This window comes from Myotis brandtii, unplaced genomic scaffold (genome assembly GCF_000412655.1).
Source record: "Myotis brandtii unplaced genomic scaffold, ASM41265v1 scaffold1102, whole genome shotgun sequence".
NCBI lineage: Eukaryota > Metazoa > Chordata > Mammalia > Chiroptera > Vespertilionidae > Myotis > Myotis brandtii.
In genome coordinates this window covers 946052-972556 of record NW_005353757.1, presented here as the reverse complement: position 1 = coordinate 972556, position 26505 = coordinate 946052, and the positions used below count along the sequence as shown (strand labels likewise).

The window sequence follows — 26505 nt, the reverse complement described above, 5'->3', positions numbered from 1 at the left end:
CTATTTTAGACAAGTACATTAGGATTCTATGTTGACTGTTTCTGAAAACCCAGAAGATATTAATGGCTTGTCTGTTACCGTTTGCCCCGTGGATAATGCCGCACATATTCCCCAACATCATGAGCAGCAACAGCTAAGACTTGTGGATCATCTGATACTTCCAGAAGTTTTGTCAAAATTCTGAAATAAATTCAATGCAAAAAGATATCAATTTTTGATTCTTCTATAGAGCACAACAGAGCACAGGTATAACAAGGATATCTTCCCAAAAATAAACATTTTGTTCAAAATATGTATGAATCTATGAAGCTTGCTTACTTAGTTTCTGAAGCATCACTTAAGACTGTGGCTCAAGGTTTCTCTGCCTACCTTTTTCTATCACATGTCAACCTGTCAAATAGCTAAACTCTATAAACAACAGGAAGTGCTGATAAAGAACCTTTTGTCAATCCAGGAATCATTTCATTTTAAAGTAATTCCACACTTCTTCTAGGCTAAGTGGGCAATCTGCATTTCCAAATAAGAGAGGAGAAAGGAATGAGCATTTACTATACACATGCATGTTCCAAACTCTGTGTAAATCATATTCCTCACAACAATCCATAAATGAGGAAATGAGAGCCAGAGAAGTTAGGTAATCTGCTAAGGACACAGCAAATGTTGAAACTGAGATGTGAACTATTACTTGCTGACCCTAGCCCACACAAAGCACAAGCACATCCTGGTGGCAGTTCATTCAGCCCAAGCACAGGAAAACCCACTGGGGAAAAGCAAGAAATACATTCAATCTCCCACACATTTATATTTTTTAAATTTCAAACTATGTTCTTTTTAAAAGGCCAACTTGCAAATTATTCTGAAATTAAGTTTAATTCAACTGAAACAACTCAAATGATTTCAAAAGATTAAATTATTTCAATGACATTTTACTTTGACATTTTATTAAGAAATTACTATATGAAACAGTAAGAAAATATTATTAACATGGGAGTCTTTAAAAGCACAACAGAATATCTGTTCTGAATACCTTAAACCAGAGGTCAGCAAATTAGAGCTGAAGTCCAAACTCAGCAGCGACCGTTTTATAAATAAAGTTTTATGGGAACACAGCCACACTCATTAGTTTGCTCACTGTCCATGTCTGTTTTGGCACCAGGAGGACAGAGCTGAATAGCTGGTGACAGAGACTGATTTCCCAGTTAGTCTGGAAGAAGGTGTGGAATTATTTCATAATGATAATAGGTTCTTTGTCAGTGCTTCCTGTTATTTATAGAGTTAGCTATATGACAGGCTCAGGTGATGATAGAAAAAGATAGGCAGAGAAACCTTAAGCCAGTTATTAAAAAGCTGAATCACAGACCCAGCCCTAGACTTACTTAGAATCTGCATTTTAATGAGATCTCCATAAACATTTAAAAGCATACTCTTAGAATCGTCAATAAACATGTCCAGGAAAATAAGTTCAAAAAAAAAAAAAGATTCTTGTGGTAAGCAAAAAGAGAGCTTTCTCTAATTTATCCGTGAACACAGCTATTATATCAACAATGGAATCATCACAACCCAAATCTGTATCACCACATCGACCTCAAGCGAGATTCTGTCAGTCACTCCAATGGGATCAACACAGCAACATATCACAGCTTTGGAATTAGGGCAAATGTGAATGTTGACTCTGATATTTTCTAGAAATGTAATCGTGAAAAGTGTCTATACAAATCCAAAATAGAATTCACATTATTATTCTAACTGATCACTCGCAATTTTTGCTCTTGTTCTCTTTCACAATATTTTTCCTCAATTTTACAAACTTGTTCCCTCAGCTTTTTTCTCTTAATTATAATCTATTTTAAAAGAAGAAGAAAAAAAGAAGATAAAAAATATGAATATGCCTAGCTGGAATGGCTTAGTGGTTGAGCAAAAACTTATGAACCAGGAGGTCACAGTTCGATTTCCGGTCAGGGCACATGCCCAGGTTGTGGGCCTGATCCCCAGTGTGGGGGGCATGTAGGAGGGCAGCTGATCAATGATTCTCTCTCATCATTGATGTTTCTATCTCTCTCTCCCTCTCCCTTCCTCTCTGAAATCAATAAAAATATATTTTAAAAAAATATGAACAATAAAATGGTAATAAATACACATCTATCAACAATTGAATCTAAAAATCAAAATAAACGAACAAGGTATCTCATGAACCAAATAAACTGATGAATAAAATAGAACCAGAGATATGGAAGCATGGAACAGACTGACAAATCTCAGAGGGAAGTGGGGAGGGAGGGGCGGGAAGAGATAAACCAAAGAATTTATATGCATATATGCATTACCTATGGACACAGACAATAGAGTGATGAAGGCCTGGGCTGGGGTGGGAACCAGGTGGAGGGGACAATGGGAGGAAAAATGAGGGGGACCTCTGTAATACTCTCAACAATAAAAAAAAAAATTAATTCTAAACTGCATGGTTTCTTGTATTTCAGAATATTTCCTTATTCAAATTACATACTTATTTCAAAATTATAACATACAAGATTAGAAAGTATTTTCTGAAAACTATTATACTCAAGAGTGATATCACATACTTGCTAAGTTTGGAATTACCTGAAAAATAGGTTAGAGCCTGACAAGTGCAGTTCTCCACAGATAAAATGAAGTACTGTGTTTTTTCATAGCAGAATAAAATAAAGATTCCATCTGTACCTATTTTATCAGCTAGTTTGAAGGGCAGCATGAGTATGACCCTCCTGTCAATCATCCCCATGCAGATACTTTAAGGAAATGAAAACTAAATACAAGCAACAACTTCAAATTTCTCATCACATTAGCATAAAATAAAACTATAGCGCCACATGCCATTGTTTCTGGTTATTCAGAAAAATCACAAAGTGTCATACAAAGATAAAGGAAGTAATTTAAGAAAGCCATATAAATTAAAACCTAATGTTAGAAAACAAAACATCCACTTCAAAAGGCTCTTTAAGTTTGTCATAACAAAAATGCATGTAGTGCTTCAATAATACTTTGTAAAAAGCTCCTTCCATTTGAGCTCATTTTGTTGTTGAAAACTCAAAGTGGCATGCTGAAAATATAATTCACTCCTTCCTTCTACCTATTCTCCATCAATCCTCTAACATCTACCATCCATTCACTTTGGCTTGCCACACTTTAAGTAAAAATATATTACTTGGAGTAATTCACAGAAAATAAAGTCTAAACAAAAGAAATACTCATAATATGCACATCCATAGAAACAGAAAGTAAATGAGTGGTTGCTTAGGGTTGAGTGGATGGGTTAATAGAGAGGTTATAGCTAAAGAATATGAGGTTTCTTTTGAAGTGATGAAAATGTTCTAAAATTGACTGTGTTAATGATTACATACATTGTGAATATACTAAAAACTGATTTTTATACTTTAAATGTGTGAATTATGTGGTATGTAACATATCTACACTAATAAAAGAGAAACATGGTAATTAGCGTACGACCGCTACCCTTCCCATTGGCTAATCAGCATATCCTTATATGCATTACCTATGGACACAGACAATAGAGTGATGAAGGCCTGGGCTGGGGTGGGAACCAGGTGGAGGGGACAATGGGAGGAAAAATGAGGGGGACCTCTGTAATACTCTCAACAATAAAAAAAAAAATTAATTCTAAACTGCATGGTTTCTTGTATTTCAGAATATTTCCTTATTCAAATTACATACTTATTTCAAAATTATAACATACAAGATTAGAAAGTATTTTCTGAAAACTATTATACTCAAGAGTGATAAAGGCAAAAATTAACTTATATCACATACTTGCTAAGTTTGGAATTACCTGAAAAATAGGTTAGAGCCTGACAAGTGCAGTTCTCCACAGATAAAATGAAGTACTGTGTTTTTTCATAGCAGAATAAAATAAAGATTCCATCTGTACCTATTTTATCAGCTAGTTTGAAGGGCAGCATGAGTATGACCCTCCTGTCAATCATCCCCATGCAGATACTTTAAGGAAATGAAAACTAAATACAAGCAACAACTTCAAATTTCTCATCACATTAGCATAAAATAAAACTATAGCGCCACATGCCATTGTTTCTGGTTATTCAGAAAAATCACAAAGTGTCATACAAAGATAAAGGAAGTAATTTAAGAAAGCCATATAAATTAAAACCTAATGTTAGAAAACAAAACATCCACTTCAAAAGGCTCTTTAAGTTTGTCATAACAAAAATGCATGTAGTGCTTCAATAATACTTTGTAAAAAGCTCCTTCCATTTGAGCTCATTTTGTTGTTGAAAACTCAAAGTGGCATGCTGAAAATATAATTCACTCCTTCCTTCTACCTATTCTCCATCAATCCTCTAACATCTACCATCCATTCACTTTGGCTTGCCACACTTTAAGTAAAAATATATTACTTGGAGTAATTCACAGAAAATAAAGTCTAAACAAAAGAAATACTCATAATATGCACATCCATAGAAACAGAAAGTAAATGAGTGGTTGCTTAGGGTTGAGTGGATGGGTTAATAGAGAGGTTATAGCTAAAGAATATGAGGTTTCTTTTGAAGTGATGAAAATGTTCTAAAATTGACTGTGTTAATGATTACATACATTGTGAATATACTAAAAACTACTGATTTTTATACTTTAAATGTGTGAATTATGTGGGATGTAACATATCTATATATATAAAACCCTAATATGCAAATAGACCAAACAGCGGAACAACCGAACAACTGGTCGCTATGATGTGCACTGACCACCAGGGGGCGCACACAGAACATGGCGGGTGTCAGCCACAGCAGGATGGTGGAGCAGTTGAGTGGGAGCACCAGACCAAGGCAGGGACCGGGCGCTGTCATCAGGGTGAGCCTCTGGTGGTTACTGAAAATTCTTTGCTCCTGCGCGCTGCAGTCATGCCCGGCACTCGCACTTGCTGCCGGCGCCCAGCACCAGTCCTAATCACTCGGTGCTGTCAGCGGGTGCAGCAGTAGCTGCCGGCCCCAATCGCCCCTGAGGGCTTCTCTACCTACCCCTGCTCCTGAGGGGCAATCAGGGCAGCAGCGCTGCTGGCAACAGCTGACAGCGCTGGCCCAGCTTGCACCCACTGCTGCCACTGGCCCCAATTGCTCCACACTGTCAGCAGGTGCAAGCAGGGCCAGCGCCATCTGTGCGTGGGAGCGGCAGCAGTGGGAGCAGAGGCTGTTGGCAGACACAGGACCCGGGGGCCATGGCGGGAGGGGCCAGGTGGGGGCGTGGAGGACGGGCCAAGACCCACCCCTATGCCCCCGCAGCCTCGCAGCCCACAGTTCCTTTCAAGGTGCACAAATTCATGCACTGGACCCCCAGTATCTCAATAAAAAAGAAAGAGTGGGGGGAGAAAAGAAAGGCAAACACTTGCACATCTTATTACAAGAAAGGGAACCCTCCAAGCTGTGGGGAAAATGTTACTTTCAATAAAAAGTGCTGATTCAATCAGATATCCCTGTAATGAAAAAAATGAATCTTGACCCCTACTTTATATTTTACTCAAAAAGCAATTCCATATGAAATGGAGATCTAACTATGAGAGGTTAAACAACAAAGCTTCTATCAGATAACACAGAAATATATCTTCATGACCTTAGGTATTCAAAAACGTTTTAAACAGGACACACAAAAATCACTAGCCATTAAGAAAAATATTAATAAATTGAACTACATTAAAACTAAAGAGTGAAACAGTATGTGACAAAGTAGGAAAAAATAGTTGTGATGAATATATACATAAAGAACTCATGTTCAGAATACATATACTCCTACAAATGAAAAAAAAAAAATACTTCAGGTACTTCTCCTGGAAAAAGATATACAAACTCCCAATAAGCATATGAAAAGGTATTCAACCACATTAATAAGCAAGAAAATATAAATTAAAACCATAGAATATCTAAATTTAGACTAACAGAAACATGTCTGTGAAGATGTAGAACAGGTATTAGAGTATAAACTGGAATTTAAAACTTACTTCAGGAGTTCATAATTCTTTTCATTTAACCTTACAGCATTTTCTCTCCAAAATTTCTCAGATTTGTGCACAGGACTCCATTCCAATCTTCCAGATTTAAGTTCTGAACTGTATTCATCAAATGAGCTATAAAAATTTTTAAAGAATTCAGAGTTTATATAAACTTCAGCGATCCTCCAAATTAAGCACAATAACATCTTCATTAATGATTTAACTACAAAGACTGACCATCCTTTGTAAATTAACAAAATTCCACTAAACAAAGTTTAAAGAGCTTAAATAAGCTTCATAAATCATGTGAAATTTATTCAGAGTATTCAGGTGCAGTACTATAAAATTTGAATGCTCATCATGAGATATTAAAAGGAGTACTTGCTTTCAGAATCCCTACTCTAATATATCTTCTATATATATAAAAGCCTAAGTGACTGAAAGACCAGTCAACCAGACGACTGGTCACTATGAGATGCACTGACCACTAAGGGGCAGATGCTCAATGCAGGAGCTGCCCCCTGGTGGTCAGTGCGCTGCTCAGCTGACCAACGGGCACCAGACGCTGGGCTCACGGCTGGCAAGTGCAGCTGTGGCAACACAAGCCTCTCCTGCCTCCACGGCAGCGCTACCAAGTGGTGGCAGCGGCAGGCGCATTGGGCCAGGATGAGGCGCCCAGCCCAAGCTTGGGCTCCTCCCTGGCCACCTGCCTCTTTGCGCACTACTACATCCCTCGGGGGATGTCAGACTGCCAGTTTCAGCCTGATCCCCACCCGAAACCGGCAGTCCAACATCCCCCTAGGGGTCCCAGATTGCAAGAGGGCACAGGTCAGGCTGAGGGACCCCACCAGCCCACGAATCTGTGCACCAGGCCTCTACTGTATACATAAATGTATATCAGTAAAATATCTGATAAGCTAGCAGAGTTTCTATCTTGCCACTTAAAATACTGTATCTGTGCCCTGGGTGGGTGGCTCATTCAGTTGGAACGTCATCCCATATACCAAAAGGTTGTGAGTTTGATTCTGGATCAGGGCACATACCTAGGTTGTGTGTTTGATCCCCAGTTGGGGTGTCTATGGGAGGCAACCAATGTTTCTCTCTCACATTGATGTTTCTCTCTTTCTCTCCCTTCCTTTCACACACACACATACATACTGTATTTGCCAGACCACTACATTCATTAATACAAATTTATGTAAAAGTATGTGACTTTAACATAAAATAAAATAGAATATTCTGATATTATTATACTACAAATGTCATAAACTACTATATTGCATTACAAAAACGAAAACACATATCTGTACAACTAGAGGCCCAGTGCACAAATTCGTGCACGGGTAGGGTCCCAAGCGGCTGCCAGCTGCCGGCTGCCAGTCAGGGACTCCCTACCCCGGTTGTTGGCTGCCGGCCAGGGCCTTCCTTCATTCCGCACCACCCCGTGGTGGTCAGCATACGTCATAGCAAGCGATCGAACTCCCGGTCAGTTGAACTCCCGAGGGGACACTTTGCATTTTAGGCTTTTATGTATATAGATATGCTACAATGTGATTACCAACAATGAAGAGGTAATTCTTTGGTTGAATTAACCCACTATAGATGAATTAAAAACAAAAGTCTCTGTAAATATAATAAACTGCAATGCACTTTGTAAACATCATTCACTATGTATCAAGATAATTCATTATTCAATTAGCCAGTGGACAAACACAGTGACGAGACATGCCTGCACTTTCAAGTAAAAACTTTTAAAAGAAGTGGACATTTAATACCCAATGGTGATTTAGTATAACCAGGATTTACTAAATTGATTAGAGTGTCCTGTTTGAATAAGAATGTAATCCCAGTCAGTATAAGAAGTAAACTAGTATTGTTAACAATAATGTCCTAAACCTATTAGAGCAAAAACAGAAAAAAATCTTTCAACTGCACCCATCATCCTATTAGCTTTATGTAAATAGAAAGTTTTAAAATTTCCAAATTCAACATGAAAAATCAATAAGTAATAATTAGTAATGATTGACCCATATAAGTGTCAAACACTGAACACATTTACAATTAAATCCATCACAATCCTTTCTCACAGCCTGCTCCTGAGCACACCCCAGCGAACTCTCCATTCACTGGCCACCAAGATCACTTAGGATACTAAGAAAGAATGTTTCTTAAGTATTTCTCTAGTTTCCAGTCAGTCACCTTCCCCCCAACCCCCTCCAATCAACCGATAGGTGCAGAAAGGACAGCAATAAAGAACTCTCTTGCTTGAACAATTGTCAGAAAAGTTTTGACATTCAGGCAAAGTCCCTAGTTTTTCTCCTATGATTTTTCTATTTTTAAGAGTATTTATGAAAACAGCAAAGTAATCTAGATATTTATCATTAGCAATGTACATTAAATAATTTATAAAGCTAATTATCACTAGCATTTACTTTTTAAAAGGATCACAAAGGATTTTTATAAAGAACTGATGATAAACTTTTGTAAATAATCATAATAGAATTTATAAAACTGCAAGCCTATTGCTAGCCTATTGCTATTACAATCAACTTGTTCATATTTGAAATTATAGAAAGACGAAAACCATTTGCCTCCCTCCACAAAACTCCATTACAAACCACTGATGTGGGTGATACCTCCTCTCCCATCTCTATAAAAGCATTTGGGCATTGGGATTATGGGCTGCATTGAATTACCTGGTAAATAGGTTTCTGGAAAAATTACTATACTGAAGGCACCTGCTGAACACTTGAAACCTCACAACAATCCTACAAGGTTAGAATTTTTATTGCTAATTTACCAAAAGGAAAACTGAGATGTTAAAATGTCAAGAATACTGCTCAAGGTTACATGTGGAAAAAGCAGCCAAACAATTCAAACTAGAGTCAGCCTGGCTCCCAAACCCAGTCCAACTACAGAAAAAGATGTATTTCTTAAGAGTAACTCTTTTAAAAATGTATCAATAATTAAAAAACAAACACCTGGATTAATGTGAAAGATCAACAAGATATTAAACAACAACAACAAAAAAAACAAGGTCTAGAAGGATACGTAAAACCCCGTTTGTGTGTCTGTCTCGGTGTGTGTGCGCATGTGCGGGGGTAAGGAGCATGGGAATAGGCTGGGAAGATGGTGGGAGTGGCATGGAGTCCCTTCTGTACTGTGTAAGCATTTTCCTTTTGTTTACTTCATGTAAATCATTTGCATAATGTTTAAAATAAAAAAAATAAACCAATAGGAACTTCAGAAAAGCAGGAAAAACATACTTTCCATATGTGGACAAAAATCCTCCATAAATTAACAAGCATCACTGCTCTAAAAAATTCTAAAGCAGGGAGATATTCTTCAAGGTTTCCATGATAGTGCCAACCACCTGTGGTAGTACAGTCAGTCCAATTTTAAAAAGAAAATGATGGAACTCTCCCCAAACAGCTCTGACCAACTGTTACCATGGTGATGAGCCAGTTTTTCCATATTCTCCAAATATTTAATAGAAGACATAATATTTTTAGTGAAATCTTTTGAGTTTATATTTAGTAACAAATTTAAATTTCCTTAAAATACTAATCAAGTAAAACAAAACCCAATATATCCAGTCTGTGAGAATTAAAAATAACATACCTAAGATCCTGAACACTTTCCCCAAGTTTTTCCAAAAGAAATTTTATATCTTCGCTGATGTCTTCATCATCATACTTTTGCTGTTCCAAGTTCTCCAACTGTTTCAGAACTTTGCACTGGATCATAGCCAAAGCATATTCTTGGCGAGTTTCTCTTTCAGCTGATTTTTCTAAAAAGTTCTGGGTTAGACAAAGATATAATAAGAAGCTATATAATTTGTTATGTGATATTCTCAAACTCTGCACATCCTTTTTACACTCTCTCTCCTCCTCCTCCTTCTCCTATTGACAGGTTAACTATCACCTTTAAGTGGATGACTGTATCGCAAATCCTTACTTCTTTCCTAAGCATCTGTCCATATCAGAAATGTACTTCTGATTCCTTGCTTACTTACTTGGCTTACTAAACATTTGAAATGACTGACCCATATAAGTGTCAAACACTGAACACATTTACAATTAAATCCATCACAATCCTTTCTCACAGCCTGCTCCTGAGCACACCACAACGAACTCTCCATTCACTGGCCACCAAGATCACTTAGGATACTAAGAAAGAATGTTTCTTAAGTATTTCTCTAGTTTCCAGTCAGTCACACCCCCCGCCCCTCCTCCAATCAACCGATAGGTGCAGAAAGGACAGCAATAAAGAACTCTCTTGCTTGAACAATTGTCAGAAAAGTTTTGACATTCAGGCAAAGTCCCTAGTTTTTCTCCTATGATTTTTCTATTTTTAAGAGTATTTATGAAAACAGCAAAGTAATCTAGATATTTATAAAGATCAAGTGTTCACTGAATCAACCAATATTTTTAAGCAAAGAGCATGTTCAGGCCTAGGGACAAGAAAGAACAAGCTCTCAAGAAAGCTACCCTTCACCAATTGGTAAATGCCTTCCATTAAAAAAAAAAAAAAGCCTGTAATAATTAATTCCAAATCAACTGTACTAAAATTTGAAATTTACTTATTTTTGTAAGCAAGTTATATTTCTATTAATTATGCCAAATAAACACAGAAAGAGATTTAGCTTAGCATATGGAAATTAGTGTGACTAATCCCTAACAAAATTACAACAGCATTTTTCACATATATTTGAAAAAACAATCCTAAAATTTATATGGAACCACAAAGACCTCAAATAGCCAAAGCAATCTTGGGAAAGAACAAGGAAGCTAAAGGCATCATGCTTCCAGATTTCAACCTAAACTACAAAGCTATAGTAATCAAAACTGTATGGCAATGGCATAAAACAGTCTCATAGAGTAATGGAACAGAATAGAGCACCTAGAAATAAGCCCCCACATATAGAGTCAACTAATATTTGACAAAGGAGTCAAGGATACTCCCTGGGAATAGTTCTTCAATGAATGGCACTAGGAAAACTGGATAACCACATGCAAAAAAAAAAAAAAAATGAAAGTAGACCACTATATTACACAGCTCACAATAATTCACTTAAAATTGATTAGAAACATGAAACTGTCAAACTCCTAGAAGAAAACACAGAAAAGGCTCCTGGCACTAGTCTTGACAACAATTTTTTGTTTAGGATACCAAAGTCACAGCAACAAAAGCAAAAATCAGCAAATAGAACTACATCAAACTAAAAGCTTCTACACAGCAAAACAATAAAGTGAAAAAGCATCCTACAAAATGGGAGAAAAAATCTGCAAACCATATATCTGATAAGTGGGTTAATATCCAGAATGTATAAAGAACTCATACAACCCAATAAAAAAAAAAGGCAACTAAAAAATGGGCAGAGGATCTGAATAGATATTTTTCCAAAGAAGGCATTCAGATGGCCAAAAGGCTCATTAAAAGGTGCTTGACACCATTAAGCACCAGAGAAATGCAAATCAAAAGCACAATGAGGGCCCTAACTGGTTTGGCTCAGTGGATAGAGCGCCAGCCTGTGGACTGAAGAGTCCCAGGTTCGATTCCGGTCAAGGGCACATGCCTGGGTTGCGGGTTTGATCCCCAATAGGGGACATGCAGGAGGCAGCCAATCAATGATTCTCTCTCATCATTGATATTTCTATCTCTCTTTCCCTCTCCCTTCCTCTCTGAAATCAATAAAGACTTTTTTTTAAAAGCACAATGTGGTATCACCTCACACCTGTCAGAATGGCTATCATCAAAAAGACAAGAGATAACGAGTGTTGGGGAAGATTTGGAGAAAAGGGAGTACCAATGCTCTGTTAATGGTAATGTAAACTGGTTACAGCCACTATGGAAAACAGTACAGGGGTTCCTCAAAAAATTAAAAATAGATCTACCAGTTGATACAGCAATTCCACCTCTGAGTATTTACTTGAAGAAGAGAAAAACAGTAACTTGAAAAGATAATATGCACCTTATGTTCATTGCAGTATTATTCACAATCTAAGATATGAAAACAATCTAAGTATCCATGAATAAAGAAAATTACTCAGCCATAAAAATGCAAGAAATCTTGCCATTTGCAAAAACATGGATGGACCTTTAGGGCATTATTCTAAGTGAAATAAGTCAGGCAGAGAAAAACAAATGCTGTATGATCTCACTTATATGTGGAACCTAAAAACAAAACAAAAAATTTAAAAAAATGAACTCATAGGTATAAAAAACAGATTGATAATTGCAAGAAGAAGGAAGTGAGAAGTGAGTGAAATGGGTGAAGGTGGTTAAAAAGGTACAAACTTCCAATTATAAAATAAATAAGTTCTGTGGATGTAATGTACAGCATGGTAACGATAGTCAATTATACTGTACTAGAGGCCCAATGCACAAAATTCATGCAAGGGGCTCAGCCCTCACAGCTTCGGCTTCGTCCAGAAGGTCGTCTGGAAGGATGGTCGGCTGTCTGGTCTAATTAGCATATTAATATTTTATTATTATAGATTGTATATTTGAATGTTGCTAAGAAGGGCAAAACTCCTTATTCTTACCCTCCACCTCTCTCATGTTACCTTTACTCCTGTATATTATGATCACTGCCTTGCATTACTGATCATGACATTATATATTTACATATTCTGTCTTCACTAAACAACAAGCCCTTATGTGTCAAGCTGTATCTTGGGCATTTGTGTTTCTTAACAATTAGCATAATGGAGCTGGAATATAAATGGGATTCAAAACTTGTTTGTGAATTTAACTGAACTCTAGCAATAGAAGGAAACTGTCAAAAGATCCTATTTCTAGAATTTCACCTTTATTAAATAAATGAGAATATGGATAATGAAACATTCAAGTAGAAGAAAAAATATGTTCACCTTAACTACTAAAAGACTTCAGAGTCTCATTAATACAACCTACTCTGATTTAAGGATTGATTACTGCTTTATCTGGTCGAGACTGAAATTTACCTCATGTAGACAGTTTGTAAAGAAACTAATGGCAGAGCCAATACACTGCGGCAGAAGAGTAGAGAGGTACCACATTTACCTATTTCTTAAGAATAAACCTCTCAAAAGCCACAGAACAATTTTTTATATGAAAAAATATTACATTTTATAAATAAGGATAGTCAAAAACAAATATAATACATAGAACAACACTTGGTCAACAGATGACTGGCATTTATCATATCTAGACATTCACACTTTCATTTCATTTTCCACTCTTTCAATGAAATTTACACTGAACTTCACTCCTCAATGCCTTTAGTCACTCATTCAACCCTTGTTAGGCAACTAGGAAAAACATGGAGTTTTCACAGATGCTTTCACAGCTGGTATTTTCAGCAAAGAAAACGGAATTCCTTGTCACATGACTCATAATTCTCCTTTTCATGTTTTTTTCTCCTTTTCTGAGGTTCCTGAGAAAATGCCCCAAGAAAAGAAAAAAGAAGATGCCAGAGTGGTTAAGAAGATGGCTTTGGAGCCAGACATATCTCACTGAAATTCTATCACTTAGTAACTGAGGAATTAATCTCCAAGTCTTGGTTTCTTCATGCATAAAATAAAAAATAGTAATAGCACGTATTGGATTATCATAAAGATTAAATTAGGCATTGCATAAAAATCACTCAATAAATTATAACATTTATTATTCTCAATATCAAAGACAGGTTAGCATAGTGGCTAAGAGCATGAGTCAGACTGCCTGAGTCTGAATTCCAGCTCTGCTGCTTTCTGGCTAGTTTGGCAAATTATGTGACCGCTTGTGGCCTCATGCCCATTGCACGGAGCTCTTGGGGAGACTGAATGCGTAACACATTTAAAGCAATTAAAACAGTGCCTGACACAGAATAAACTCTCAATAAACATTAGTTATTACTATTATTATTAACTACAAACATCTAGAAAAGTTATTACACATCATATTTTAAAAATTAAAATGTGACAAATGCTATGAATTAGCAATTTATAGGAGGAATATAAATGCCTGATTAAAATATTAAAAGATGTTCAGCTTCACTCATTAACAGAATACAAATTTAAAACAATAATATCATTTTTTCACCTAATTTTTGTAACAACTGAAAGATTATATGAAATGCAAGGAAAAGAATGGAAAAACATGCATTCCCAATACATAGTTGAAAAAAATGCAAATTTGCACATTTTTGAAAGGTGATTTAATATTATCTATCAAAACTGTAGAAAAGTATACTCTTTGGCTCAGCAATTCCATCTCTAGAACAATATCCAACAGAAATTCTCATCAAAGCAGGCAAACATATGTAGAAAAACCCTACATACCCATCAACAGAACACTGGTTAAATAAACTGCTTTACATCAACACAGCAGAATATAGCCATTAAAAAGAAAACTGAAGATGTACACATATAAAAATGAAAACATACTCATTAGATATTGTTAAGAGTAAAGTTATAGAATAGTATTTATCATAAGATGACATTTTTATTTTTAAATACAAAACAAAATTACACACCTATTTATATATTTATTTCTACATGCTTAGCAAAATTAGGAAGATATTAGTGATATTAGTTAAAAACAGATTCTGAAGCAATAGCTTGGATTTGCATGTCTACCACATATTTTATAGTTGCCTCAGAAATACTGCTAGTCAGTAGATCCAAAATCTGAAATACAATTCCATACCACAATAAGGGTTCCATAAGAGAAAAGCCTCAATCATAGTCTCTTAGAAAAAACTGCAACAACAACAAAGACTTCCTTTTTTTATTGAGTTTATTGGGGTGATATTGAGTGCACAACTCAACAAAACATCTGCACACTGCATCATGCATCCATTGCCCAAAGTAAAGTCTCTTTCTGTTCCCCTTTATTCCCCTTTACCCTTTTCCACCTCCCACACCCCTTTCTCTCTGGTTAGGCAATCACTATACTGTTGTCTGTATCTATGTGTTATATATTTTTAAAAAGGGACTTCCTCTATCTAAGTTCAATGCTATTACATTTTCTTACAAGCATTATATAACTCATACATTTCATCCATTTAAATGGTTTCCTCCCACCTGTCCCATTCCCCCATGGCATAAATACAAATTAGTGGGGTTTTTTTTTTTATTCTATGTCCACCAAGATACCATAGTTTCATAACTACATGAAGAACAAGTAAGTTTTTCCAACCTGCTAAAAGCCCTGGAACATACTCCACGGTGAAAATGCCACACACACACATGCACCATAAAAAAATGCCACAAAACACTTACACGGAATGCTGCAAGGATGATTCTTGTCACTTTCTCTTTGACAGATTCTTGCAGGATATCAGATAGAACAGGAATGATATTATAGCGCCGCAGGTGCTCACACATTTGAGGACTGAACGCCAGGAGCCATATTGAAAAAATCATTTGATACTGGAGTTGAAAGCCACATTTGTTGCTCAAAACTCCCATTATGCTGAAAAGGAACACACATTAAAACATTTAATATGACAGTGTAACAAGAAAGAAATAATGGACTATTCTTTTTGTACTAATGGAACAAAAGTATGTCCTCAGTATCTTTTCTGCGAGCAATAACAAGCAAGCTTGATTCCTACTCGGAGAGGATCATTTGCAGCACAGCTTCAGTTAAGTCTCTCCAAAAGTTACAGGACTGCAGGGAAGCAATGAGAAAGGACACACCAACTTGTAATACAACAGCAGGAAGGGTAAAAAGAATCTGACAGACATTAAAAAAGCTAAAATCAACAGGATTGGTGACACAATGGATGTACATCTTGGTGAAGTCAGATGTTATATCAAGATTTGAGTCTGGATGACCAAGAGGATCATGTATAGCTTTAAAAATATTTAGGAAACTCAGAAAGAAAAGAAGGAATTAGCTTGGCAAAAAACCCACTATGAGTCTAAATTTGACACAGCCAGTCACTGAATTGGGGGGTTAGAACTTCAGAAGCTTCTAGTTCAACCTCCTATTTTACTGACATGAAAATTTGGAAAGCTAAATGGAAATGAAAGAGGTTACACCAAGAAAGACCACTAAGGTAATTTCCAAGGGGAATCCCTCATTCTCACAAGGAGGAACAGAAACCATCAAATTAGGCCAATAAAGAATGACCAGAATGTACAACACAAAGAATGAGTTCTAATGTAAACTACTGACCATGGTTAATAAGAATAGGTCATTATTGGTTCACCAATTAAAACAAATGTAGCAAGCTAACACAAGATGTTAAAATAGGGAAAACTATGGAAGGACAGGTATATATGGGAACTCTCTGCACTTTCAATTTTTCTGTCAATCTAAAACTGCTCTAAAAAATAAAAGTCTATTAATATAAATAAATTGTAAATTTAATTTTATAATCTATTACTACTAACTTACTGGAAGGTTCATATTTGCACCATTTCTCCATTTCTGTTATTTGTAAGCAGTTATAAATTGCTGAATTGCCTTTCATTTTCTCATGCATGATTCCTCCCTTGAGTCTTTTCTATTTTGGTTATTTAAGACCTGCATTTATTTAATATTAATATCAGTATTTCAACAGCTGTAAAATCATGCAATTTTATTCTATTAACACCCTAATATCTGGTTTCCTTTTCTCTCTGATTCTTCCAGTTATTAAGGTAAGCCTTCTACACTTTGTGATACTGTGGCTGAGACTTTAAGCCACATTTCTTCTTTACCAGCTGGTTCTGCCAGTAGAAGGTGCTAGAGGCTGACTACAGGATGGAGGAAGAAGGGAGTGTCTCCTGTTGGCTTCCTATTCTTGTGAATATTACTCAGCAGCATTTCTTCACCCTGTAGCAACTGTTCTTTCCCATGGCAGCAGCTGAATTCATTTAGCAACAGCTCGGGCAGAACAAGCCTCACTGAGCACCCTCAGAGACAGCAACAACTGTCTGGATCCCCGACCTATGAGTCCTCTGCTTTGAGCTCAGGGGAACAAGCCTCAGATGAGTAGTACATCCCCCTCTATGGTCAAATGGGAGCTTCATTTGCCCCTCCTTGAAACATGTAAATTTAGTTATTACAACCTCTTACCTTTGTTCCCCAGCTTTAGGCGTATCTGCACTTGCTACCTTTCTGACTCTTGAGAGTCCTTTTATGTGCTTGTTTTCAGAAACCTATTTAACAAATGTATACCTAGTTAACACTTCTTCATATTGAATTACCTCTATTAAAATAAAAAATTTTAAATGAACAGAGGGGTTAAGGAGAGCTCAGGGCCAACAATACACTGTTGCTGAAAGCAAGACAGAAAGGTTTTAAAGGAGGCATGGTCAACAAAGATGAGCACTGCAAACAAGTTGAAGAGAGTTTAAAATTGTCTACAACATACATAATTCTGTTGAAAAGAGAAGTCTTCTATATCCAAACATTAACCACAAGAAATACCCTAATGAAGCAACATAAAGCTCTTGTTCACCAAAATACGGAAGGGGTTCCTTTAGGAGCAAGAGCCCTGACTGAATACAGTGGAGCATGAAGTGCATACTAAGGAGATGCAAAGGACACAAAGGCCCAAAGAAACCTAAACATAGTAATTTAACAAATACGTGGCATCAGACAGAGGGAACGAGGGCAACTCTGTCTTCCTGGGAGGCTGATACCGCACCTTCCCAGTGAATGAGCGCTATTGTTAGCAGCCCAGCCTGAGCAGTTGGCTCAGGACTCTGACTGCTGGGTTAGACAGCCGTGGGCAAACTACGGCCCGCGGCCCGGATCCAGCCCGTTTGAAATGAATAAAACTAAAAAAAAAAAAAGACCGTACCCTTTTATGTAATGATGTTTACTTTGAATTTATATTAGTTCACACAAACACTCCATCCATACTTTTGTTCCGGCCCTCCGGTCCAGTTTAAGAACCCATTGTGGCCCTCGAGTCAAAAAGTTTGCCCACCCCTGGTAGCAGCAAGGGGGAGTGGTGCAGGTTTGGGATTTGGGCCCACACTGTAGAGTGTGGAACACACACAAAGTTGGCTGAACCTGCTCCTGCAGAGGAGACTGCAGGCTGTACTCAACCCAAACCTGCAGCCAGCCCCCTTCGGGGGGATTCGAGTTGGAGTCTCTGGCAGAAAATGAGGAGTTTGGCTTTGAAGCACAGAGTAGTTCACCCTCATGGAGTGCCTGACTGCGTAATCTCTAAGCAGGGCACCAACTAGCCTGAGCTAGACTAGCCTGGATCCATCCTATAGACTCTCTTCGGAAGGCTCAGGAGGAAGACCAGGCAACCTTAAGGGGGAAGCAGAGGAGCTGACAGGTGGAGACTGACCTCAGGGAGCCTCGGCCCAACCACAAATCTACCCCTAGCTCTAAGCTAAAAGAAGCCAACCCAAATTGGAAAGGAGGAAGTAAAACTGTCATTATTTCCAGATGACATAATATTATACATAGAAAACCCTAAAGACTCTACCAAAAAACTACTGGATATAATCAATGAATTCAGCAAAGCTGCAGGATACAAAATCAATATCTCAAAATCAATGGCATTTTTATACACCAATAATGAACTCTCAGAAAGAGAAATTCAAAAATCAATCCCATTTACCAATGCAACAACAACAGAAAGATACCTTGGAGTGGGTGAAGGTGGGCAAAGGGGGGCAAAAGGCAAGACACCTGCAATAATGTCAACATTAAAAAATTTTAATATAAATAAAGTCTTAACATAAATGACCAACAATAAAAAATGCTTAAATTGTGGGGGAGGGGATGGGAGGGGGGACTGCCGTTTTGTGCCTTTTATTCTCTCTTACCAGTCTTCCAAAGGGGGAAAAAAATAGTATCTACTTTTCGTTTAATAGAATTAAATTCAATTTATTTTGCTATTACCACGCAGGTCTTTGAAACCTAAGATACAGTATGGGAGATTAGTGCTTTTATGTTGTCTATAATTTGAAGATTTACTCTATTTCATCATCCTAGACAATATTTGATAAATATTCATTTATTATTCCAAACTACTGCTAAAAACAATTAACAGCTAAAATTATAAGAAAACTGAAGAATGAAATCACCTTGGAAAATAATATCAATAGTGAGATAAAAATTATCCTTTCTAATGTATTGGCAAAATATTGCATCATTTTTTTAAAAAGATAAACAGACTGAAAACATCATCATTTTTGTCTACCTTTATTAACATCATCGTCCTGTGACTGCTATCCTTAAAAAGGTCTGCCTACAAAACTAGCTGGCCCTTGGCTGGCTTCTGGGAACTTGATGGTAAACAGTTCCCTACATGACACAAAACTTCTCCTAAATGATAAGGGTGGCTCACTGTACCTAAAATGTTTTCACTAACAATCTGTTTACTATAGGCTGACACAGCACCAGGATTGTTCAGTCAACTTTTCTTACTCTGAAGCCTTGTTCACTAAGCAACCTTCTGTTGATAAACTAGCTTCCTATATAGGTTTTTCCAACGTGTGACAGAAACAATGTCTTCACTAACTTAAAAGAGTATTTGGTTTAAGAACAGTGAATTGTCTCACTATGAATAAATAAATTGGCGTTCTGGTAGTAAAAGGATTTCATTTGTGTGTTTTGGGGGGAGGGGGGCGGTTGAGGGGTTCTTTGTAAAAATACATTTGTTAAACCTGAGAAAGTTCCTCAAAGTTTCTGGACCTGCAAATGAGGACCCCACAAAAAATGGACTAACTGTATAGCATTACAAAGAATGGCTTATATTCACTCTTTTCTGCATAAGACCTTTTATTAGTGATTTTTGCCTGCATTTACCACAAGATACCTTTATGATTGCTTTTCTATTCTGAGTGCCTGGAATTTGTTCTATCAAGATAAGGTTTTTAGGAGTCCTTAACCTCTTATAATAGCACAGACCAAGCAAGGGAAAGGTGAAACATTCCATCTGGTAGTTATTAGTTATTGATTTCTCTGAAGGTTAGCATAATTCACTGTTAAACAGACATAAAAAAAAGTTAAATACTTCTTTTGGATGATTAATACTATTAATTTCTTTGCAAATGTCAAGGATAGATGCTTTTAAATGTTATTCTACATTAAAAGTAAAAGAGCACTCACCAGTTTACCCCATCTGCTTCTACCCAGGCAAAGCGGTACTCATTGACCCGAAGCATCAGCTGCAGACACCCGGCAACACACTGCACATACTGAGAGCTCTACGCAAGGAGAAGTACAAGGTTTTAAGACTGGGAAAGCATTGAAAGCCATGAGACCATGCACATACAAAAAGTCTGGATTTTTTTTTTTTTTACCAGAGTTTCTTACCATTGGAACATTCAAAATCCCCTAATATTTTTTCAAAAGTCAATCCACATTTTTGCATTTCTCTCTGCCTTTTAGAAATAAAGCTGATCTTCTCTGCCAAATTCTACACAGGTCAAGACTACTTAATATACATACATAGAGAAATGGAGGAATATAGTAATTATATCTTTGGTATGGTTTGATAATTACTTTGCAATGTTTCATTTCCCAAGAATAGAGGCACTATATGGAGAATACTACTCTTCATAATTAGAGAAAGACCAAAAAACAATAAAATTAAAAAGATAAAAGTGTATACTTTGAGACAGACCCATATTTGAATGATCTTCGTCAAGTTACTGAACTTTTTTTTTTTTTAATTCTCACCCGAGGATATTTTTCCATTGATTTTGAGAGTGGAAGAGAGAGGGGAAAAGACAGAGAGAAACACATCAATAGGTTGCCTCCTAAGGAGGAGCCTGCAACCGAGGTACGTGCCCTTGACTGGAATTGAACCTGGGACCCTTTGGTCCACAGGCCAACGCTTTATCCACTGAGCCAAACCACCTAGGGCTACTGAACCTTTTCAATACTTGGTTTCTTCATCCTTAAAGAGGATGCCTACTCCAAGCACCTGAGAAAGTATTGTTAGAACTAATAAAGTAATTCATTTAGCATACAGCTAGACATTTCATAGAAACGCAATAAACAAGAACCTTAAAAAAAAACTATACAGCATATAAAAAGTCTAATTAAACACTTGAAAAAGACTCTATAATTTTTAAAAGCTGTTAGTTCAAAAGCAATGTCTTAGAGAAATTGTGGTTAAATCTGAAACTACAAATGAACAGGTATAATATTCCCAGGAATATATAGGCTCCTCCATTTTAGCAAAGCTAGTAGTGACATCTGGCTTGGGCTCTACTCTACATATTTACCGTGAGCCTTACATCTATAAGAAATGAAGAGACAAGAGATAATTTCAGATTCTAGCTTTAAAGAACATGCTAATAAATAATTTTTAAAAAGAAGAAAAGGAAGGAGAGACTCATGGATGTTCTATAAATTCACTATTACACTAATTCACAGTGTTTTAACTTAAACAACATTTGTTAAAACCCAACACTTCAAAGAAATTCCAGGCACTCAAATACAAAAACATAATGATAAAAGTATATTTGACAGATTAATCAAAAGTTAACAGAAAAGGTTATCTTAAATTTTTACCTAGCAAGTAGTGAACATAGTTGCCCAAAAGTACAATATACCCAGTAACACATTGTATGCGGGAAACGTATTTATACGTTTCGGAATTTTTACATATTTTATTACTTTTATTTCAATTTCCAGTGATTTTTCCAGTATTTGTCTGTTTAAAATTTAAGAAAAATAATTCAGTATACATTTTATAGTAAATCACAAAAAGTTTCATTGAAAAAAAATATGCAAAACTAAAGTTATCGTAATTTTACTGAACGTTGCCATTTGCGCAAAAAATTAGCAAAAATGGCCCACGCCACCTGTTAGCGCGCAATAAAAACTACCCACAAACAATGTGGTAATATAATTTGTCTGAAAACCAAGACATTAGCAGAAATCAATGACCAAAATAATAGTGCATCTTCAGTTCTAAAACAATATTCCCTAATGGGAAAAAAAATGTTTATCTTCCAATTAAGTAAGCAGGTAGTAATCTTCTGTGAAAGAGGAATTCCACCTTTCTTATTTAGAGAAACAGACTTAGCAAGGTTTCTACATATCCTCAATTAAAAGGCAACTTAAGGTATTCTCTCCTCTTCCATTTAGCAACAATTCCTCTCAACACAAAAACTTCTTCGTTCATTGTATGTCTTTCTTTTCTGTGTCCATTTACCATACTTTTTGAAATACATGACACATTTCAAATACGGACTCTTTGTTGTTATGTATAGCTTCAGGATTCATATTATAAATGAACATATAAAAGACACTGGTTCTAAAACTATGCTCTCTCCTATTATACATTATGAAGTAATCCAAATACCATTCTAGAAATTACTTTCAAAGGATATAGTGATGACAACACTGGTAAATGACTGAATTATTGCCTTCAATTAAACTAAGTAAATTGTATCACTTCTTTGTCTTTCACTTATATTGTCCCAGTAATCTCATGTATAAACTATTCAATATTTTTAAAGAAAGTAAATCAGCCTTCAATCAATCTAACCTGTCACCATCTCTAATACTACACAACGGTAATATGATACTGCTGCAGAAAATTGTATAATCATGCAAAGCATCAAGCAATTCTAGTCTGTTCTGCCACTCCCCAGAGTCTCTGCCACTTATTCACCACTATCCTCCTGTCCTAGTCTCTGCCCTCACTCTCAGCAGTAAGAGAAAAAATAGGGAACATTAGTAAGAGATTCACTCAGCTATCAACATCTCATTCTCCAAACTGAACTTCATTATACCCATTGTTACTTCTCTCTCACCTAGGAGAAGGTAGACATCTTCCTGTCCAAGACCCACTGCCCAGCAAGGTCTGTATCCCACTCCTCCCACATAATGAATGATCCATCATTCAGACCCCTCTCCTGAATCTTCACTCTCTCTGTTTGATTGGTTTCCTTTCCTCAGCTTCTAAATATACTCAATTCTTACCCATTTTTATACTCTCCTTAAATCTTGTACCAATCTCTGCATCTTTTTCTTCCCAATACATGAAGGTTTCTTGAAAGAATTATCACCTAATTTTTACCTGTCTTATATCTTATCACCCTACTTAACATGGTAAATGTTAGGATCACCATTGACCTAAACCTGAGAACCAGATTTCTATCTACAACTACTTACTGGAAAGCTCTTTCCCCATTCTCCTCTCCACTTGACTTGACTCACCTGCTGCTGCAAGTCCTAAATCAAATGTTAACTCCTCCACCATGAAAGAAAGTTGCAGTGTCACAATGTTGAAGAACATAGGCTCTGGAACCAGCCTATCACACTCACCCACTTACAAGGTATGTATGAGCTTCCTACCTATAAAATGGGGATAACAGGGACAGATCTCCTGGGGTGTAGGGATATTTTCATTCGTTAATGTATGAGTTAATATCATATGATATTCAACAATTGTTGGCTGCTGCATCTACTATTGTATTCTGATTTCTCCAGGTGGAATTAATTCCTTTCATGATGTCACATATAAATCTCTATTCTTGCCCTTGGTGTGTGAGTGTGTGTGTGTGTGTGAGAGATCCCCATTACACCAGAGAGCAAAAGAGGAGTCTTTTTTAATCTCAGCATGTAGACACAGTCCCTGGTAAATAACAGCACTTTAAAAATGCTTGTTTGCTAAGTGAATAATTAAATATTTATTGTACTTGATCTTATTTTTTTCTATTTTGCCATTTGGCTTTAGAAGGAAAAAAAGGAGAACCTAACATTTTAAAATACAGGAGGGGCAAAAGTAGATTTACAGTTGTGAGTACACAAAACACAAAGTTTATTTTATTCTTGCATTATTATTAATTACTAGAGGCCTGGTGCACAGATTCGTACACCGGTGGGGTCCCTCAGCCTGGCCTGCACCCTCTCACAATCCAGGAGCCCTCAGGGGATGTCAGAGAGCCGGTTTCAGATATGCATATAAGATCTTTGGTTAATCTCTTACCACCCTCCCCCGCCCCCCTACCCGCTGAGATTCATCAGTCTGTTCCATGTTTCCATGCCTGTGCATTGTGCGTCTGCCCCCTGGTGGTCATTGTGTGTCATAGCTACCGGTCAAATGGTCACTTAGGCTTTTATATAGAGCGATTGTATTATTTTCCATATGAACAACTGTAAACCTATTTTTCCCAACCCTGTATATTTTCTCCAAGTGAAGTCATTTTTGTTTTCTGCCTAGCAAGATAATGTTTTTTTAAAAAGACAAAACATAGAAACCCCCAAATTCCATATTATCATTTCTCTTAATCTGATTTCCATGGTAATTACATATAAATGTACTACTGTCCTCCATATTGTTCAATACAGACTCTAACTTAATCTTTTCTTACTGTATTAATTTTCTTTTTGCTGGAATTTCCTATGCTATTCGCAGACATTAATTTGAAAAGTACTCTATGAAAGAGCTATAAACATTAATAGGAAATCCTGAAATCTCATAGGACTTCAAACACAGACAAACAAAACAAGAACTGAGAAGTAGAATAACAGTCTAACTTACAGGACAATATCAAGAACCACCAAACTGCCCAGCCTATGTGGCTTAGTGTTTGAGCAATGACCTATAAACCTAGAGGCCAATGTTCGATCCCAGTTGGGCATATGCCCGGGCTGCAGCCAATCAATAGTTCTCTCTCATCATTGATGTTTCTCTCTCTCTCCCCCTCTCCTTTCCTCTCTGAAATCAATTAAAAAAATATTTTTTTTAAAAAAGAACCACCAAACTGATGAGGTAGTATTTGTGGTGATGAAATATTGCACCTTCCAAACACAAAGTCACTGTACATAGCAAGCACTCAATAAATATCTCTTGAATGAATGAACAAAAAGAAATAAAACAAAGTTCAAATCTTACGCTAATACCAAAGGAATGGGGCTCTAATAGATACAGTTTGATAATTACAAGTTTGACAAAAAAATTTATACTGATAATAATCAATACTGCAGCAATATATACAACATAGTACTATTATCCTCTTTCTTTTTGAAGCCCCAAATAAATCTGTTTTGTAATTATAAATCTTATATAATTGTTTAGTTTTTTTTTAATTTAAGTCATCTAAATTTAAGAATTTACATAAATTCTTATGTAATCAATTTTGGCTACACCTTATGCCATCCTGTTTTACTAGAATATATTTATGGTAAAAGAGTTCATTCAGCCAGATAATAGTGTCCATTTAAATTGCTAAAGTAATTCACTTATCTGGTGGGGGGAAAAAACTACCTGTATTTGGACTGACTTAACAAAAATATATACACACATAAAAATGTATTAGATAACTATTTGTCTTGTTTCCCGACTACTACTTGCTTAAATGTCATTCAACCATAGTTTTTCTTTGATGTAAAATTTTTCTGTTTTTTTTAATAATCAAATTGAGTCTTATAATCCTCAATAACTAACCAAAACACTGTCTAAACAAGAAAAAAAAAGAATTTCTTTTTATAAAAACAATTAACATGTATATGATATTTTTCAGCATACTTTCAAACAAATTAAAAACTAAAATTTTTAATAAAGAACAAAAGGGAAATATTATGATACCCCCCCCCTTTTTTTTAGATGAGGAACCCAAGGCTTAAAAGGTGATGTAATTTGCTGAAATTAAAATAGTGAGCTAATCTTGCATGGGCAATAGGAATCCACTCTCTTCATGCTTGAGCAGGAGCTCTCCGGGTTGCGCCAGACATCCTGGGTTTGAGAACTGGCCACCACATGCACCCTTTTCAGCAAACTCCAATGGTAGAAAAAAACTATTTCTATTTCTCAGTACATTTAAGAAAATATCATTTGGGTAAACTTTCCAGTGTTGCTGGAAATGCAAACTCTCCTATATTACAGTGGAATAACCACTTCATAGGGAAAATAGCAACTGACAGAATTCACCTTCCTGGTGAATATGGTCTCAGAGAACCATACTCTACAGAATTACAAGGGAATTCAAGAATTAAGGAATTACAAAGTTGGCAGGCAACAAAAGATAAACATAAAAACTTCAGTGACTTTGTACCAAAGGAAAACTAACGTTACAAAAATGTTTCAATGCTCATCTCCATAATGCTGGGATTTAAGTACAAACTAAATAAGAAAGAGTAAAGATAATATTCATCTAAATTTTGGAATTGTGGGCACTTGAAGAAATAAGTCTACACTGCAGTAAAAGACATCTGTCCCACAGAGAATGAATATGCACAGTATAGTGGTATCAGTGAAGCTCAAAATTGAACTTTTAAAACACTTAATTTACTAAAATAAATTCCAAAAGCCAGTTTTACATGAAATGGAGGACTGCTAATTAACAGTCCCTAACATATTTAATGTTTCACGACTACTAAAGGAATCTCTTCTTGTGGAACTAAAAAGTGAGTGTGCACACATGTTTGTGTGACCTTTGCTTCTATCATTCACCTTAAAAAATAATAGGACAATATCAAGTGTCAGTAAGAAATGGGACAACTGGAATGCTCATACTTTGTTCATGGATAAGTAAATTGGTTTCGTAAACTGATTGGCAATATCTACAAAATTTACAAATAACCCAGCAATTCCATTCTAGAACTAAGTGCTCCAGACCATCTAC

General features: G+C 36.3%; 1 protein-coding gene across 3 annotated transcripts in view; it reads right to left on the bottom strand.

Annotated features, from left to right (window-relative positions):
• ATP6V1H (ATPase, H+ transporting, lysosomal 50/57kDa, V1 subunit H) overlaps positions 1–26505 on the bottom strand; it is a 73307-nt gene that overhangs the window by 26937 nt on the left and 19865 nt on the right. For all 3 annotated transcript variants that reach the window (XM_005857312.2, XM_014543930.1, XM_005857313.2), the window contains 5 exons: positions 20027–20124; positions 15238–15430; positions 9611–9789; positions 5999–6124; positions 79–180 (listed from right to left, as the gene is read on the bottom strand). In XM_005857312.2, the coding sequence (XP_005857374.1) occupies positions 79–180; positions 5999–6124; positions 9611–9789; positions 15238–15430; positions 20027–20124 (698 nt within the window). The remainder of the gene's footprint in view (positions 1–78; positions 181–5998; positions 6125–9610; positions 9790–15237; positions 15431–20026; positions 20125–26505) is intronic.